The sequence below is a fragment of the Perna viridis genome, chromosome 6, assembly GCF_037379345.1.
Source record: "Perna viridis isolate PV_CMFRI_1.1 ecotype Kerala chromosome 6, ASM3737934v1, whole genome shotgun sequence".
NCBI classification, from domain to species: Eukaryota; Metazoa; Mollusca; class Bivalvia; order Mytilida; family Mytilidae; genus Perna; species Perna viridis.
This window is the reverse complement of record NC_142450.1, coordinates 11014157-11034332: the sequence shown is the minus strand read 5'-3', so window position 1 is coordinate 11034332 and position 20176 is coordinate 11014157. Positions and strand designations below refer to the sequence as shown.

General features: G+C 33.6%; 3 protein-coding genes and 1 pseudogene across 3 annotated transcripts; 2 read left to right on the top strand and 2 right to left on the bottom strand.

The window, feature by feature from the left end:
- Positions 1-689: 689 nt before the first annotated feature.
- Positions 690-3342, top strand: LOC148613637 (uncharacterized). Its single transcript, XM_088586121.1, has 5 exons — positions 690-857; positions 1065-1115; positions 1805-1846; positions 2370-2480; positions 2994-3342. The coding sequence occupies exons 1-5, from the start codon at positions 835-837 to the stop codon at positions 3202-3204; spliced, it is 438 nt and encodes a 145-aa protein (XP_088442247.1). The 5' UTR covers positions 690-834; the 3' UTR covers positions 3205-3342.
- Positions 3343-4236: 894 nt separating this feature from the next.
- On the top strand, positions 4237-6156 carry LOC148613636 (uncharacterized). Its single transcript, XM_088586382.1, has 2 exons — positions 4237-4510; positions 4917-6156. Exons 1-2 carry the CDS (start codon positions 4251-4253, stop codon positions 6154-6156), a joined length of 1500 nt encoding a protein of 499 aa, XP_088442508.1. The 5' UTR covers positions 4237-4250.
- A 1908-nt stretch (positions 6157-8064) lies between these two features.
- On the bottom strand, positions 8065-9378 carry LOC148613635 (uncharacterized protein F54H12.2-like). The gene has a single exon (XM_088586380.1). The coding sequence runs from the start codon at positions 9376-9378 to the stop codon at positions 8065-8067; it is 1314 nt and encodes a 437-aa protein (XP_088442506.1).
- A 1651-nt stretch (positions 9379-11029) lies between these two features.
- Positions 11030-12748, bottom strand: LOC148613634 (uncharacterized; annotated as a pseudogene).
- Between the last annotated feature and the right edge of the window lie 7428 nt (positions 12749-20176).

Genomic DNA, 20176 nt, shown 5'->3' with positions numbered 1-20176 from the left:
TCGAGTTACAGCAACCTTTCGGTTCTCATTTTATATGTGGTATTAATCGCCCCAAGAGTACCTCGCCACTAGATGTCATCTAATGAAATTTCGTGTTTAAAGTAGTTTTTTTTATATTAAATATTTTATATCTGTGTTGTTTGATTTTATTACAACTTTCATAGCATTAGATAATACTAATCTTAAAAAAAAAAAGAAAAATATTTAAGATTTTGTATAAAATATCAAAATTTACTAAAATTCTTCATACTGTCATATATGAAATAGTTGTTACTAACTTCTCACGATATTCAAAAGTTCTAGGGAGTATTATAGAAATCAAAGGTTTACCCCCAAGGTCGATCACTTTACACATTACGAACAGAAAAGCGTTAGTCGTTAAATAATTAGATAACTGTTTATGCTGCTACAATAATAGTATTGATCATCGTTTTTGTATTTTGAATAAATTAAGATCAAAAGCCATAAAAAAACTTAACAGAATTACAAATGTTTGAATCAGAAATCGCTCATTACAACTTTGGAGTGATAATATACTTAAATTATTATAGGGCGTTTACAGATAGGTAAAAAACAATTGAAAAACAAACTTTTGATGCAAAACAAAAACAAAAAAAAAAACCAAAAAAAATTACTATTTAAAGACAAAATAATAAAGTAGAAATAAAACCAATGAGGAGGGTCATTAACAGACATAAACAGATTTTTGAAGACTCTATGGTTACCACTTTAGTGAGATAAGATATATAAATTATCAGAAATATATTCAGGGTGGTATTTTTCAGTGCTATAAAAGGACTGCTTTTAAAATAATCAAGAACAACACTGTTGAAAATGGCACAGAGAATGATCCAACTGTAAGTTAACTTTATTTTATTATTTGTTTCACTTTTATTTTTTTACCTAGAAGTATGTGATGATTTTTATGTAAGAGAAGGAATAGTTGATGAGAATTTTTTTTGCTAAAAATCGCAATCCTACTTTAATTTAAAGTGATTTGGTGTCGCCTAAAATAAATTTTATCAATTTCGTGTAAATGCAATTATACGAATTTTTTTTTATAGGGAAGCTTCTATGAAAGGAGATGACACATTAAAGGATTTTGAACAGACACTGTAAGGCTATTGAATACTTTATTTCATTTTTTTTATATAAATTTCAACTAATGATACTGTTGTACTTGTATGAAACAAAAAAAACGTTAGTCAGATATTAAGACAAGGAGACGTGAACAAATTTTATTAAATACTTCAATAATATCCCACATTAAAATATTTGGTATTTTACATTTCGTGAGCACTTACATATTATTCTCTATGGGGGTTTGATCGAAACAAAGCATACAACAAAATTCCAAAAAGCCAAACACTAATTAGGCCTAAGATCAACCTATGTCTCAATTTTGAAATTTAAACAGATAATTTCAAAGCTTTGATGCGTTCGTAAACACAAAAGTGTTTTGATGCCGGAGTGGGCTAACCTCGTCGGGGAATTGAAACACCACCAGCAGAGCTAACCGACACGGAAGTTTGAAACAAAAAACTACAACAAAGTTCTAGGCTTTAAAATTTGCTACGCCTGACACGCGTTTCGTCTATGCAAGACTTATCAGTGGCGCTCTACCAACATTATTGAAAAAGCCAAATTTATACTGTATGGGGACAAGTTCAAAAGTCAGCCACTATGGATGTTTTTTTTTTCTTCTTTTTTTGCATGACATTGCGCATACGGCTACTGTAGCAATCTTGTATATTTAAATGTCTATACAAAGTCATGAAAGTGATATTCAATTATTATTTTATAGAGAAACAACGATGCAAGACACTACAGATTTTCACAAAACACCGTAAGAACTTCTAATAATCTATGTATCAACTTGGAAGGGGAAATAACTCAAATACAATATGTTTAAAAATCACATTTAAATTCACGTACTCTAAAGTATAAGGACATACAACCTCGTAGTACACGAAAAAGCCTGGAAGAAGAAAGACTATTGAGACAAACAAAGTGATGTATTTTTTTTTAAAGGGGGAGAGGAGGGTTAACTAGAAAAAAAAACACAAATGTGATCTGTTTCAAATTCACACGATTGAATAATTTTTAGTTAAAAAAAAGATGTAAAACATACAGCTATTTTTTTTTTCACATACTCTTAAAAAATGTATATGGATATACAACCTCGCAGTAGACAAAAAAGCCTGGAACAAGAAAGACTATTGCGACATACAAAGTGATATTTTTTTAAAGGGGAGAAGAGGGAAAGGTTAACTAGAAAAAAAACTCAAATGCGATCTGTTTCAAATTCACACGATTGAATAATTTTTAGTTAAAAAAAGATGTAAAACATACAACTATTTTTTTCTCAGTAAACGCAAAAGACAAGGAGAACCCTATGAGACAGAGAAAGAAACAGAGAGACCCCGGATGAAACATGAGACAGAGAAAGAAACAGAGAGACCTCAGATGATACATGTAAAGTAAGTTTATTGTATTTTATGAAAAATAGCGTTATAATATAATTTTATGAAATTTATAATTTTGTAAACTGGGTTTTACCAGCAACAAAAGTATTTTATGAAATTTATGATAACAAATTATACTTTGTTATTAATAATTAAATCATGTAGCTCGCAAGTAAAATTAAACTTTCAAAATCAGATTTGAAATGATATGGGAGTCATTCCCTTTTCTTTGCCGGTTTTTTAAAAGATTTTTCAACTATGTCAACTATGTCAATAAATAGATGGAAAAGTATAATAGCTAAAGAAATATTTCAAACTGAATCACATATGTTATTTTGAAATAGATCAAGGCTTTACCTTTAAACCTTCGTATACTTATGCACGACAGAAAAGTATGGCATTTGTCAGGTACTAGAGCTGTTATAAAAAATAAACCGCTCTTTGGTAAATTTATTGTATTTGAAAACAAGAGGCTCCAAGGAGCCGAAATCACTCACCGTACTGAAATATGTATCTTTTTTTTTGCAGGATAAAAAAGGTATCCCTGGAGGAAGCAGAAATTCAGAATTTAACAGGGACAATTACTATAATTAACAAAAAAATAATAAATGCTCATACAAAAATGAATTACTTAAAAGAGCTATTGAAAACAACAAAAGAGGACATCTATGAAAACACGCTCTTCAATAACTTTATTGCAGAAAGAAGAGAAAAGCTGTTGATGAAAATAAACAAATGAGACATATAGGGAGCCATCAATATGAACTTAGAATAGAAATGGATTTATTGTACATTTTTGTATTAAAAATTGTGGGATATATTCAACTTATGTATATATAGGGTAGGGTTTTTAAAATAAATGGTATAGTAAACCAGATTTCTTTTTTTTTCCTGTTAGGAAGTATCTGTGTCACAGATGCATACAAATTAGTTTCCATAAAACAAATTTTGCTCTATTGACCATAATAGTCACCTTGACGGATATCTCTAGAGAAGCCGTCTATTGTATTTTTTGGGTTTGGTCCTCTGGTTTGAAATGTTGGTTTCGGTGGGTAAAGAAGGTCTCACTTAATGAAGCTGAACTTCAAAACATAACCGGAACCATTACAATAATCAATAAAAAGATCATAAATGCACAAAACAAACTGAACTTTTACATAAGACAGAGGAGGAGATGTATATTGATACTGTCTTCAACAATTATCTGGCTGAAAGAAGAGACAGGATAATGAAACTATGAAGTGAAACCAACCAGAGACAATAAGATTTATAGTTTTTTTTATATTATATAAGGTGTTTTTTTTTCTTCTCCACATTTTAAAAACTGTTATAGAAAAAAATATGGACTTGCTGATATGTTTTTATGGATGGATTTTTCAAAAATAAATAATAGGAGTCTTTTTTTAGTCAATAAACATATGCGTACAGATTTATTTTCATAAACAGCTTTGCTTATCCTCTGTACCGAAATTGACCATATTTATCATGGAGGCTGTCTCTTCATATGTTCCCAGGACTCTGTCTGCATATTTTGAAAAAAAGAAGGGACGGCGGCGGCGACGGCGGCGATGGGGGAGAGGTGCGACATTCGAGACGCGGCGCGGTATTCGAGAAGCGGACGGTCTAAGTGTGTAAAATTGCATGAGCTGACGCGGCAAAGGCGCAAAAGTAGGATAACCACAATTAAAAGTATTCACTTCAATTTCAGGGTGTGTTGTTCATGGATGCCAACATTGTTTCCCTGAAAACAGGACTACAACGAAAAATCCTTTAACAAAACATACAATGAACGAGTTATATTATGCAACGAAAAGAAAGGAGATGTACCTAAAACGCATAGGATACAAATACGTATGTATTTGGGAGCACGAATATCTTAAAAATATCAAACAGGATGAGGAAATGGCTGAATTTGTTGGAACCTTGGACATTGTAGAACGTCTACATCCCAGAGAGAGTTTTTTTGGAGGACGGACCAATGCCATAAAGTTGTACCATGAGGTAGAAAAACCCGGAGAGACCATTGAGTATTTCGATTACACCAGGTAAATACGTTCTTTTAATTTGATTAAAACTGAGACTTAAGCCCCGTTCCCTTGAACAAATTTATTCAGGGGTGTTTAGTCTTAACTTGGTATAAAAGCTTGATATCACAGTGATTTTTTCATTAAGATAGGGTGCAAGTTTTACTATCCGTTCACATTACCAAATATACCCTAGGAGTAAATTTACTCATGTGCAAATATGAACTTGCATCATCTGGTCTGACTAGGGACTAGGTACTGTCACATGGAGCAAATTTGAATAAAAAATACCCCTGGGTGGAAATTTGCATATGTGCAAAGTTTTTATCCCTACTTAAATCTGTTCATGGGAACGGGACTTTACTGTGTTATAAATTCATTCAGATTAAAATTGTAATGGCTATTTAATTTTTTTCTTTCTTTGTAGTTTGTACCCTAGTGTAAACAAGTACGCAAAATATGTATGTGGACATCCTGAAATCATCACCTCCAATTTTGCAGACCTGTCACAATATTTTGGGTTGGCCAAGGTGAAAGTGTTACCTCCGAAAAATTTGTTTCACCCTGTTTTACCGTATACGACAACAGACGGAAAACTCAAATTTCCGCTTTGCAAACGATGTGCAGAAATAGAATTTCAAGATAGGTGTACATGTCCTGACAACGACAGAGCTATTATTGGAACATGGTGTACTCCTGAATTGGAATTGGCCGTGTCAAAAGGTTACAAAATATTGAAATTCTATGAAGTCTATCATTTTAAGAACACAAGCGAATACGACCGAAAAACAGCGTCTGGAGGTTTGTTTGCCGGATATGTGAATATGTTTTTGAAAATAAAACAAGAGGCATCGGGATTTCCTAGCGAATGTAAAACTGAAGTAGAGAAATTAGATTATATTGCAAAATATGCGGAAAAGGAAAAAATCCAACTTGAATATGAGCAGATAAAAAAGAATCCCGGATTACGTACTTTGGCCAAAATTTGTTTAAACAGTTTTTGGGGAAAGTTTGGACAGCGCTTGAACATGAGTCAAACAAAGTTTTTTTACGATACTGAAGCGGATAAATTCTTCCAATTACTTTGTGACTCTACAAAAGAAGTTTCTGATTTTCACATCATTAGTGATGACATGATTCATCTGGAATATGCCGACGATTCGTCTTTCTTGCCAGTAGATTTTAAAACAAATGTGTTCTTGGCCAGTTTCACAACCTGTATGGCAAGATTACGACTTTACGAATTGTTAGAAGTGACTCAAGACAGAGCACTGTACGTGGATACAGATTCAATCATTTTTGTGGATAATGATCGAACAATAACAAACACATTACCCATCGGTAATTATTTGGGCGAATTGACAAACGAAATAGTCCCAGAGGATGGGCACATCACGAAATTTGTTTCCAGTGGTCCTAAATCGTATGCATTTTTAACTAAATCACAGCGACAAGTTTGCAAGGTCAGAGGTTTTTCTTTGGAAAGTAAGACGAACTCTGACCTGATAAACTTTTCAACCATGAAAGAAATTGTCGTAGCAAAGACCAAACATTGTATTACAGTAACAAATCCTCGGAAAATTTCTCGCTTAGCGCTAAAAAGAAAACTATACAACAGAATCGAGCACAAGATTTCAGAATGGTCTACACTAAGAGACGTCTACTAAGCAACCTCTCAACTTTACCTTATGGATATTGCACAAAATAAGACAAAACTGTAACATTCTCAAACTTTTGTTTTATTTGTACAAAAATATACATATTTATTAAAATTTTAGCCATTGTATATTTGTCTTTTTTAATACCCTGTTGGAGATTCCTAGAAGTCTGCCTATAGATCGTTGTTTCACGACGAACCCTTCCCCCGACTGCACAGTAGTACGATCATCTGAATCATTTATCGGTTCCGGTTTTTTATCAACATCCTCAGATTGAGAATTTTTAAAATTTTCTGTCGGTTCCGTGTTTTTATTAATGTCACTTTTTTTGTCATGATTGCACAGTTCTTCGTACTTCTTTCTGGGTATGAGGACTAGTTCTTTTGCCATCATAGGTATTTAAGAACAGGTCTCAAAAGTTTTGGAACGACTTTAACATTTTGAAGTAAGAGTTTTTTCTTTTGAGCTCCGCTTTCGGATTTGTGTGCAAGCCGTGCAATGATCAATTTGTAAGGTTTTAATGTCTTGACGTAGTTTTCTCTGTGAGGTAATACTCCCTTGAATATGTTTAATGCAATTTCTGACAAGAGATTAATTTCCTTGTCAGTAAGATTGGATAAAATTGCTTTTCTTTGTTTCACAGTTGAATTATGTAAAAATTTAATAAATGCGGCATGCGTCTTCATTCGACGACTCATATTTTAACAATGCCAAGTTTTTTGATATTTTATAATTTTTATTGAGGTTTATACACAATACATGTATCTTCCGGAAAAATTCCAGATCGGAGCATATACTCCCTATTACTATGTGTCGACAAATCCACCATGAGATAAGAATACATTTCCTTGGTAGCTTTTGTAAAACTATCTAAGAAAAAGCGGGTCTGTCCTGGCAGTATTTGAGAGGCAAACGTTAAGATTTGTCTCATATTAGGATTACGAAATAAAACAAAATTTGCCGAATTGAGGGCAATAGTCTTTGCAAATTTGCCCTGCGTGTAAAGATTCCGACTTAAGTACGCCACTGAAATTCCTTTATGATGACTTGATATTGTAAAAAGGTGTAAAATTTCTTCGGATTGAACTATTTTTGACATTAAGTCGTCAAGGATAACTAAACAGTGTTTTGTATCCTGAGCTAGCTCTTCTAAACATTGTTTACTCGGCACCCCCTCATGAAATGTCAAATTTGGTATGTTTTGCATTTCGTCGAACATTTTTTGGTGTTCAGAATAGGCATACAATATTTTCTCCGGAGGAAGGGTAAACATGGAAACTGCGTTTTCCACCAATTTCTTGGTGAACATGCTTTTCCCACTTTGGGTCGGACCTACGATGCATAGAGTAGTTGGAGAGAAAAACGGCAGGAGTGTTTTTTTCGACGTCATTACAATGGGATGTTTGTTTACAAAATAAAACCAGTATTCTTTGAATTATCATTTTATTTACTAAAAAAACTCTTGTGAAAAATACATATAAATAAACTTATCGTTTTGCTTAAAGTCATTGATATGGAAACTCTGATAAATATCTCTGATTGAAAAATGTAAACATAGTCTCATCACTGCAAAATATACCACATAAAGACCGCATAGATCCGAATAGAGCGATTGTATACGTCTTTGCACAGAATTATTATGTTTCTGACCGTTCCTTTTAAAAAAATTATGCAGATCGTTGCCGTAGTATTGTGCCGGATTTCCAAGACTGTCAAAATAATCGAGCTGTCCATAATTGTATAAAATCACACACACCCAGTGCTTTCCAGGGTTGGGTAGAGGATCTGTATTGATGATATATAACTGAGGATAAATGGAAGATGTGCGTTTTGGCAAAACATTGATTGCTGTGATGTCAATAAGTATGTTTCTTAGGCATTTGTATCTGTTTAACATTCCTTTTAATTGATCTGTGTTCATGGTTCTATGATCCTTACTTCTCTGGACTCGTCTACAGTTAAAATGGCTTGTGATTGATAGTAACACAGACAATTTATAGTCTCAGTAGTAGCGGTACCAAATCTAATTTCTAATCTAGCGTTGCCATGTTTAACTAAATTGAGGAAATCTTCTTGAAAGTCTAAACTAGGATCCAAAGAAAAAGCCAGCAGGCAATATCCTGCCCCAAAATCACTATAAGATATGTTTAACCCTGTATCTTTATTCCATTTTTCACTTATTTCAAAAAGTCTCACATACGGTGTACTGTAATTTCTGTTGACTCCAAAATCTAGCTTGAGAGGTGTTCCGTATATTTCTACCCCATTAACTTTCAATGACACCTCCTTCATGTTAAAATGTTGAAAATGAAATGGATTTTTAGTGTAATCTCCGTTAACACCCGTCTGCGATAGAAGACCAATAACTAACTTGGATGGTATGGCCTTTGGAAACATTCCGTCCCAGTAAAATTCGGTAGAGCCTTTTGGTATGGCGTTTTGAATGACATTGCTTCTGTTAATGACATACTTTGCTGGAGTTTCACGTATTTGATTTCTGTGATTCAAGATGACACCAGGGTCTAATTTTACTCTGGCTGTTTTAAAATAGACGTCTAGGATTTTAACTTTGTAGTTAGGTGTTGACTCCCCTGAGATCAATAAAAACGGACTACTCGACCTGAATAATTTCATGTATATGTCCACACCGTTAATCAACAACTTTCCTTCCAAATTCAAGGCGTCTTCTAACAAATTTCCTTCCAATTCAAAAGTTCTGGATTCTTTGGTAAATTCGTATCTGTTAACAAACCCTGCATTCAGTGTGACGGAGTCCATTGGATCATCGTCTTTCATAAACAATTGGCTTTGCAGTTGCGACTCCTGTTCATCTTTACCCGATGATAGTATCACCTTCAAATATGCTTTCCACGGATAATTATTTGAGTTCACTGAGACCAGTTTGTTGTTCATGTATATATCGATATGTGAGAACATACTTTGCAAAGGTAAATTGATGATACCTGTTTTTTCTTTTGCAACAAGAGGGGAACCATCTCCTTTTACAATTTGAAGTTTGACATATAATCGACTCTTTCTTAAATCTATATAATCGCTACCAGCACCGGAAACTACGATTTCAACGGGTGTTCCATCGTTCAACAAGTTAGAAATGGGTCTTTCTTCGGTGTAGTTAATTTTATCAATGGCAACCTGGTTCGGAGGAGAGGCGAAAATTGACAGTTCCATAGGTTGGCCGACTTCCTTATTCTCATCACTTAAAAATGACATTTTATTTCTTTTTCTTCTTGATCAATGGAAGATCCCAAACACTATCATAAAAATGAAGCTTCTTATTGTGAGGTTTTGATTTTCTTGAGCTTGATATCTTGTGTTTTTTCTTAGAATTGACCTTTTTCCTCTGTGTCTTTTTATTTACTTTTGCTGAAGATCGTAAAGATGTTCTCCTCTTGTCAGCTTTTTTCTTAATGATGTGTTTGTCTTGTTTTTTTCTTTTTATACGTTTTTGTATTAATTTCACACGAGGTTTTTGTAATTTCTTTTCTTCTTCCATTTGCGATTCTACCCTTTTCTCCGCAGCCGCAATAGGCGAAACCACGGATGTTTTAACCACAGGAGTAGAGTCTGAGGTTGTGTTTTGGTTGACTGGAATCATGTAGGACCCTCTGTATCTTCCATACATGCCTCTGCCTGTCTGTTTTTTTTTTTAATTTTTCCTATATTTGTATGCATTAAATTTATTTTCCGACATATTCTTATAGAAGTTTTGCCAAAGAGATGGATTTGACACGTAGGACTGACCATACATTTCTGTTTTACGAAAGAAAGGGGAATTTTTTAAAGTGAAGTGTCACCGTCACTTTCTTTTTCAAAAATAAAGCATCAGCGCTGCTTCCTTCTTTAATATAGATACGAATTTGTTGAACATCTCTCAATTTTAGCGGTACGTAATACGGATGCGTATATACTACATTTTTTCCATTTACGTCGTCAAAAAATACTCTTCTTAATAAAGGCTGTTCTGAAGTTCCGACAATACTGTCTTGACAAATATCCGAACACACGAACAATGCGGTGTCTTCTTTCTGATCTTCCTGGGAAATTCTAATTTCTGTTAAAGCCACTTCCCAATAACCATCAAACTGTAAAGCCCTATTCAGTTTAATTCTAAAGTCGTATGGGGTATTACTAGGATTAAAACTCTTTCCGTCCTCGGAAGATAGTACCATTCTCAAGCTCATCTCTGCCTCAAATGTATGGAATATAGTATTAGATTAATGTTATATATCCTTAACATCGGCCTCTGGAACCCATGAGTTGAATTTCACTGGCCAACCCAACCATTTTACCAAAACATGTTTTGTACCATCTATTTTCTTCCGTTTGATTATTTTTTCAATCTTGTAGGTATCGGTTTCGGTTTTATCTATTTTTTGTAATTCGTATCTGTAGAATGTACCCTTGATTTTGTCACCGTCTATGTCTGCTATCATGTACATATCTTTGTTTCCCCTTTTGAATCTCTTCACGATTTTGAAATATTCCATAGTCCATTTTTCTTGATAACCTTTTTCAAATGTTCTTTTTAAATGTGATACTCTTACGAAATCGGCCAGCTTAAATTTGTAAAACGGTTTCTTCTTCTTCTTTTTCTTTTGAGTACTTGCTTTTAGTTTTATAGGTGTGTTAGTTGGTTTTCCTTTCATCTTTTTTATTCGCACAATATATTGCACGTATCTCATTTCGTCTTCGTTAGTTTTGTTAATAGATGATGGTGTATATCCCCCTAAAGATTGATGAGGGGAGTGGTTATAGCTACTAACGATCTTTTGCAGAACGTCTATATATCTATATGTTTGTTTTTCCATGAAAAAAGAATAAATTTTCCCTTTCAGTGTACGTATCGCACGCTCAGCGTATGAACTCTTTATAGTAGAGTTATGTGTGTAGAAAATATGAATATGCTGTTTTGTTAAGATTTTTTTCACTTCTGATTTGAATTCACCACCCTGGTCCGCACGTATAACAAGGGGTCTCCTGTTTTTGTGGTCTTTTAGAATGTTTTTAATGGCATCGGCTACTGAAGAACTTTTTTTATTTTTTAAAGGCCTGACCATTAAATATCTTGAAAAAATATCTATGACTATCAGTAAAAATTTAACGTTGTCGTTGTATTGAGCTACGTTTTCCATGGAGGCTAAATCCATGTCCCATTGATCATCGAGACCACTGACAATAACTCTGTTCCGTGCAAATGCTCGTCGCACTGGTTTCTGCACAGTGTAAGACTCCTTATTAGATAATATTTTCTTAATTGTTCCTAAACCAATGTTGTATTTTCCCTCTTTACGTATAACAGTATATAGTTTTTCAGGCCCTGTAAATGTTGCAGGATGTGCAGGGTCAGTCCATATTTTAAGAACATATTTACGTTTCTCCTGATACGTCATCTCGGTGTTTTTTTTTTTCAAACTGAATTTTTCTTTATTTTTCATACATTTTTTTTTTGTGGTACCGGTTGGGTCAATGGATGTTCAAATGAGTAACTGTTGGTTTTTCACGAGCTTTTATTTATTTTGGTTTGTTTTGTTTTTACCTCTATCATTATAAAAACAACAACACAAAAAAATAGGAAACATTATTTTATTGACTAACTAATGATAAAAATTAAAATGTCAGATATATGAACAACGTCTTGTATTATTATTACTTGTCCTCTGTTGGTAAAGGTTGTGTATGGTCGGCGTCGTCTTCTTCTAGATTTGGTAAAAGTTCTTTCCATTCCTCTTCTTTTTCAAAGGGGAAACATTCTTTACATGATAATGCTTCAAGATCGTTGAGATGTGAATCGAAACAAACAGCCGTTGTATTCAGTTCAGGTACAAACTCTCTCATAACTTGTACTGTGTCGCACAAACGAATCCATTTCTTTCTGTTGAGAGCCACTCCTTTTTTTGTTGGCACTGGTTTATCTGAGTCCGATGGTTTCCAAAAGTGTCGTATATCTACCGTTGGAAATTTTGGATCAACTGTGACGTGAACACCTCCTCCTAAATGTAGTCGGTATGTTTCCATCTCATCGCCTGACAGTGATTTCAGAAACAGGGTGTTTATGTCATCCATTTTACTCTCCAATAATAACCATCTGGATAGATTAAATGTTACCCCTTTTTTTGTAGGAATTTTATTCTGTCCTGTTTCGTCAAAGTGTCTAATGTGTATTAGCATTTTTTTTATTGAATTCTTTGGCGACCACATATAAATTATCAAGTAGATTGATGAAACATCTTCCATCGTAACATGTAAATATGTCATCAGACTTGTCAAAGGGTGCGTTTTGGTCGGGTCCTAATACCTGTGGTGACTTTTGAATTTCCATTGCTGCTCGGTTTTGTTCGGTTCCTAATTCATGTGGCGACTTTTGAATTTCCATTGCAGCTTTTTGATTAGGATGTTTACCACAGACGTTGAAAAATCTATGATCCTTTTGATAATTGAAGAAATCGTGTGAATAGTATTCTAAGTAACAACCACAGTTAAAAATTGTTTTTTCTCTGTCGAAACCCATTTGTAAAGATAAATGTTGTCCAAAAGCTTATTTATACCCAAAGAGTGTCACGGTTGGTAAATATTATATAACGGTACCGATATCGCTAATCATGGATACTAAGTATAAAATTACAAAATGTTATAAGGTCTCCCTTTTTCTACACTGATGTAAAATGTCTTTTCCTACAAGATACTATTTTAATCATTTTACTGATCTGTAATACACAGCCCATAACCTTTCTGAATATTGAGGATTCTCATGACATAATTTCCTTGTAAAAACAAACAAGGTTAGTATTCGCCCCCAGTTTATTATTCCGTCATTAAACATTGTAGATACTATACGTTCGTAGATTTGAAAGGTGGTATCATCCATGTTCGTCCAGTTGATCTTATTTTCTTTGTCATCAATGTTGATGCATTTGTACAATTCATCCGTGTTCGAATTCATGTTCTACTCAAATACAATTTGGAGCTATAAATTTCTCTTTATATATATATATATATATATATATATATATATATATATATATATATATATATATATATATATATATATATATATATATATATTTTTTTTTCTTTAGATCAGTTATTGTAAAAGATATTGATTCAAATGTTTTTGAATGCATAAGATTACTTTGTGAAATTAATATATTGGTATCCCTTTTGAGATGCAATTTTGATACAATCTGATGTAAAATCCACCTCTTTCAAAACAGTTTTATTTGTTATGCCTAATGTGATTGAAATCATGGCTAACAATACCATTCCTATTATCCATTTAACAATACTTTGTCGCTTATCTATCATCGTTTGATCGTTTGAAATAAAGTTTGACAGTTGTTCAGGCATAGTAATTTTAATATCTTCGATCTCTTCATTATCCTTATGTTCCTCAGATCTACCCTTGGATCTATAAATAGATATGAAAGGGGGGTCCCCGATCAACCCCTTTTGTAGTGGGAGGTGTAAACGTAGGATTAGGCTGTTTAGATATCTCTTTGTGGTGGCACGGAAGAAGTGGTATGGTTATAAGGCAGGTGAAAAAATAGCTTAGATTCATGAGGAACTTTTGAAGATCGACCTAATTTTCGTATCTTCCATGTAGCAGGTAATGATATAGGAAAAGTCAAAGTTGGCTTTCTACATAATGAGATTAAAATATGTTGAGATGAGTTTCATTTACAGTTAATTATTAAAATGTTTGGCTCACTGCTTTGCACCCACGGTATATAGAATCAACAAACATCTGTGTATCCCACGGTGCATTGTTTAACCGTACATCTAGGCATATATCTATGTTGTGTGACTATTTATATAGTATTTGTCGATAAAAGCTGTGGCCAAATATCGCCAAACCTATATCTGATTTTTAATTTTGGTATGTCCAACTGAGATTATTAACAATTGTTAAAGACCTTTTACTTCATTACTTTGGTTGTATAATTTTCATGCATGTAATAAATATATTATGTAAGAACACCTTAACAAAATTTAACATTTTGATTGGTTGTTCGGCAGAAATAAATACAGTATGATAGACTGTACTCCTATCACTATGAAAGGTAACAGAAAGAAACTAAAGTAAGTGTATTTTCCTTTTCTGCATGTGAACACTAACATGTACTAGATTTGTCTAGTTTACAAATAAATGTGATGAAGTATACAAATATGGAAAACGGAATTAACACTTTTTTATGTTTTATCTATTTAATTTTTTATTATTTATTTATTAATTTATTTATTTTGGTTTGTTGGTTTGTTTGTTTTTTTTTCTTTTTTATCGAAAGCAGAACTTTATTTTTAAGCTCCTTTTAATTAGTACGTCACGTTTTTTCGATGTTGTATCAATCAGATTGATATGCATAGTTAAAGTCAACTAGCTCTCACTCGGCTTCTATAAAAAGATGCAAAATGATAAAGTAAGGTAATACATCTATATCGATTGTGTTTCTGAACACGTGTTGTCGCTGTGTAGAGGTAGGGATAAGGCGCCAAAACCATGAGTAAGCGTACTCTGTATAAATTGGGTTTGTTCCAATTTTGACGTCCATGGTTCTGTGCTGAATATAATCGAGTATTTGAAGTTCTATATTTTGGTTGTCAGTTTTCAAATTGTTCAGTTGTTACAAATAATTTATAAATGGTTATTTTCAACAAATAGCAGAGAAAATTTATCTGCTTCTCCCGTTGCTATTTGCCTTGATAGTATGAAACATATTGATGCATAGAGCAGATGACTCACGATTTACATCGTGGTCACGAGGCAATGAAAATCGAATCAAAGATAAATCACTCGTGCATTGCATTTTTCACACAAAATTCCATTTGTAAGTTTGTATTTTGCATACATTTTGTTGCAAGATTAATTTGCCTAAAGTTATTACTGTATGTAACAATATTTGACTTCTGTCAGTTGTTAAACACATGATTATGTAGAGGTTATCTAGAGTGTTACTTAAAATGTTTTGCTATTTGTCTAAAATGTAAAAGAGGTTTTGTCATTTTTTCAAAGTTTTTTTCTATCGAAATCATATACACTTTATATCAAACGTGATCAAGTGAAACAAGACTCCAAAAATCAAAATCAAAAGAATGCATCCAGGGATGAAATATGTATAGGTAAAAAGGACACGCGCAACAAAAAACAGGAAACAACAAAACAAAAATACCGAGAAAAAATGTAAGCCAAGTTATTTCCATTTAAACCTCTCATGTTTTGATCTTTGCCACTGTATAATAATGTGTCATCATTAGCTTTTTTCGTACCTACCTGACACGTGTAATTGGTTGTTATTGTTTTAATTTGTTTTTTTTTTTTTTTCTTTTGTTTTGTTTTGAGAATTGCTGGTAAAGTGTATATGTACTGTTTAGTTCTATACGGTTTTAACGTGGTTGAGCTTGTAATAATGTCAATGATTATCGGTATAACTATTTATTAAGTCGCTAAAATGAAGTTTTGCGACTTACTTTTTTGCTCCGTTTCTTCTGCGATATCACTGAAACCTAGGTGGCCAGGAACTTGAAAATTGGTGTGGTGGTAGAGTTTGGCGAGCTCTACAATGTTATGCAAAAAAGTGAATCGATATTTCATCTTTTGCCATGGTAATGAACAAAATGATTTTTTTTATATTTTTCTGATCTTTTTCCTTTATGTAGGAAAAAAGACTTGAGATATCTTTACCAAACGTAAAAGATATAAAACCATATAAGTGCGAAAAAGTTTCATATTTTTATCATTACAGATGGCTGCATGCCTTTCAAAATGACAGCCATCCAAAATAAGGTGCCCCCTCTGGGAAGCAGTGTTAATTTCATCCACATGTTATAAACTTGTTATTAAGTCGCCGACCACGAAGTGGCGGTGACTTATTGCTTTTACTGTGTTTCTTATTATTATTATTAAGTTGCAATATGAATTATGCTTGTTGACAGCTGCATTTTCACTCGCCTACTATTATGATATGACAGTACTTAGACATTATTGATTAAATTGTTATTGTTGAGAAAGGGAGGAATGTATAATGACTTTAAGAATTAATATTGTCTATGTTAACTATAAATTGAATTATATGCATGTACGGGTAAACATGTACGGGTAAACTGGACACATAGAATGTTTATGTCAAGATTCACATTGATTGATGGATGTGTCTTATATAATTGAATGGTATATATATTTGAACATGTTGTATATTCAATCTTTTGACACATCTGGGTGATTTAACAATGGACCTGCGCATAACTTGGACTTTAATAAATCAAAAGCTTTTTGTTGTTCTTCAGACCATACAAACGTTTTTCTTGGTTAGTTCAACAAGAGGAATAGCAAGTTCAGAAAAACCACTGAAAAACCGCCTATACCAATTGAAAAGTCCGAGAGCAGCTCGAACCTCTTTTACCGTTTTTGGAGGTGGAAATTCTCTAATTGCCTTTACTTTCTGTAAATCTAGTTTAATACCGGTCTCTGTAATGACAAATCCTAAATAATTAGTTTCTTTTTTGCAAAAATGAACACTTCTTTAATTTCAACCTAATATTGTGTTCTCGCAATCGATCAAAAATCATTTGTAAATGACGCATGTGTTCTTCAGCCGACCTAGAAAATACTAGAATATCATCAAGATAGGCAATCGCAAACTTTTGACAACCCTTTAACACAATAGACATTAACTGCTGAAAAACAGAAGGAGCATTACAAAGTCCAAACGGCATGACGTTAAAAGAAAATACACCTTGCGGGCATGTGAAGGATGCTTTCTGCTTAGCCTCTTCATCTAATTCAACTGCCCAATACGCAGATCTGGCGTCAAGAGAAGACATATATACTGCATTTCCTAACAGCGAGAGAATATCGTCTATCAAAGGCAACGGCCAACTCTTAGTCTTTGTAATTTTGTTCAATTTCCGAAAATCACAACAAATTCTCAAAGTCCCATCTTTTTTCTTTACAACTACTAAAGGAAAAGCCCATGGTGAATCAAATTCTTTGATTACATTTGCGTCAAGCATTTTATCAATACACTCATCTACTTCATGACGATAATGCAATGGCACCCTTTAAGGACGGAGCCGAATTGGTGGGTGATCCCCAGTATCAATGGACATTTTCAAAGTCTTAGTCATACCTAAATCCCTATCAGTTTGTGCGAACACACCCTCATTAGCTATAATCAACTCATTAATTTGATCCCCAAATTCATCTGGCACCTGGACATGCTTTTCTAATTCAGATTTGCTAATCGCATTGATTTCAATATTTATATCCGGCTCGCCCCGTGATACAAAATTCGACATGTCCGTTTCCGATATAGTTTCCTCGGAAATTGTATGAACGTAACCCAAACAACACCCACGCCTAAGATGTACCGTTTGATTTGTATTGTTCGCAATCATGAGTGGAAAACGTCTACTTTGACGTATTTGAACTAAACTATTCCCTAACATAATACCCGGATGAGAAGCAAGAAAACCTGCATCTGCAGCTTCTATTTGAATAAACTGACATTTTTTAAAACTCGGGTTATGCTTTAATCTAGCTTGACAGACATAAACTCGTTGAGGTTTTAAAACTGTGCTAGCCGACAATCGTACCATGGAAGCTATACGCGTGTCGTTCTCTAAAGGTACATATGAACTATTAATTTTCAAAGAATGCAAATCATAATATAACCTCACCCCATATTTTGAAAGCCAATCCCTGCCTAAAATAATATTCCTATTTACGTTTTTAACCACATAAAATTGATGTGTCAAAATTTCCATGCCAATTTTAAACTGAAGTTCACAAACTCCTTGAACATGTAATGCAGACCCGTCAACCCCTTGAACATGCACCCTAACAAATTTCAAATGGGGTTTATTTCTCAAAGAATTAAAAATTCTATTATTCAAAATACTAATTTCTGCTTCTGTGTCGATAAGAGTTCGGAGATAACGATTTTGAATTCGAATAAACAGGAACGTGGTGTACCCGCTAAATTAATTTTAAAATTTTGACCCTTCAATTTTTTTAATTTCTTGACACGTATTTTCTTCCCCTTATCGCTTCCGGAATAAAGAGAAAGCTTTAGTTTGACTGAGTTCTATGAGGTGGTGGAAGTGGACAATTGGGTGGAAATATGACCAGGTTTCTGACATCGATAACATTTTAACAAAGTCCGATTTTGGAATCTTTGAGCAGAGTCCTGTGGATTATATAAAGGAACACGTGGACTATTGCTGAATCTGTGGTCTGAAAAATTTGGATTATGTAAAGGTACATGTGCAGCCTGTGAATACCCCTGTCGTTTATAACCATTTCTGAAATTATATGGTTGCCCTAAAGGTAATTTAGAGGAAGATCTACAAAATTCCACATTATGTCCAAACTTTTTACACTTATTACACCTTTGAAAGCTATCAACCTCCATGGGTTCGTGCGAGGATTCTTCATGATCAACGTTGTGATTATAGGGACGCCTACACTGCCTATCAAAGCATTGCCTAGCATTGGGGTCACTTGACTGAGACCAGTGATGAACTCTATCTGTTCTTAATGAAAATCGTTGCCTTAAATTTTGTTCTTTAGTGGCACTTTTAACAGCAAAATTTAAAGTTCATGAGCATCAATTCCCCCCGGCAGATTACCATATGCTTCCTCATTCAGATTTAATAACCTTTCAGAAAACAATTGAACATTTTCATCATGTTTTTGCCTAATTCTTCTTAGCATGGTTCCCGCGAAATGAGCATCAGAAAAGTACCTAAACGAGCATTCAATTCTTTCTTTAACCCGTCCCAAGTTTCTTCTGGAAAATTCGTAAGCCTTCGTTGAATTGTGTCACTTACATAACCCTTCGAAGTCAAGAAAGCTAATTGTTTAATTTCAATAGCAGGTATCTTACTGATAAAAGCATGTTTTTCTAGAGCCTTAACCCAACCTTTAAAATCTTTTGAATCCCCGTAAAAAGGTTTAATACGGTCAAGAACTGTTTGTACATTAACTGAATTCGACAAGCTAGCTAATTGTGCAGTCAAACCATCAAATGGATTTTGGTAAGTCATTGTAACAGAAAACAAAATCTAACATAACATTAAAGCGACTTACTTTCAGGAACGAACTGTCACGGCACCAAAAATATGTGGTACAGTCTGGTACGGATGAATAATTCCAAGACAAGTAAAACTGACTGTAACGTTTATTACAAGAGTAAAAGCGAGCTCTCCGAATATACAACATGTTCAAGAGTAAAAGCGAGCTCTCCGAATATACAACATGTTCAAGAGTAAAAGCGAGCCCTCCGTTCAAATATATATACTATTCAATTATATAAGACACATCATTCAATCAATGTGAATCTGGACATAAACATTCTATGTGTCCAGTTTACCCGCCGATTTATTATTTGTGTACAAGTATTTTTTTTTACCTCTAGGTATAATTGCATTTCTTTTGACTTGCTCATTACTTGTTACGCTCCCCGAATATACAACATGTTCAAATATATATACCATTCAATTATATAAGACACATCCATCAATCAATGTGAATCTTGACATAAACATTCTATGTGTCCAGTTTACCCGTACATGTTTACCCGTACATGCATATAATTCAATTTATAGTTAACATAGACAATATTAATTCTTAAAGTCATTATACATTGCTCCCTTTCTCAACAATAACAATTTAATCAATAATGTCTAAGTACTGTCCTATCATACTATGGTTTATTTAGAATTGGAGAGTTGACAGTTACTAATAACATACACAAACACACATTATTGAATACAAACATTGCAGTTTTTGGCAGTTCCTTAAATAGATATTATCTCCTCTAAAACAGATCATCTAAAACTTACATCTAAAACAGTGGTACAACTGTTTTTATACACTCTGCTAATGAATTGTCAATTTACCATGTCAGACTAGTTCAGGATTTCATTGAATTGATTTCATGTCCACTGTTTTTGTCATTTTGATGTTAGACCTTTGTCTCGCAACCAATTTGTGACTTTATTGACGAAGTCACTC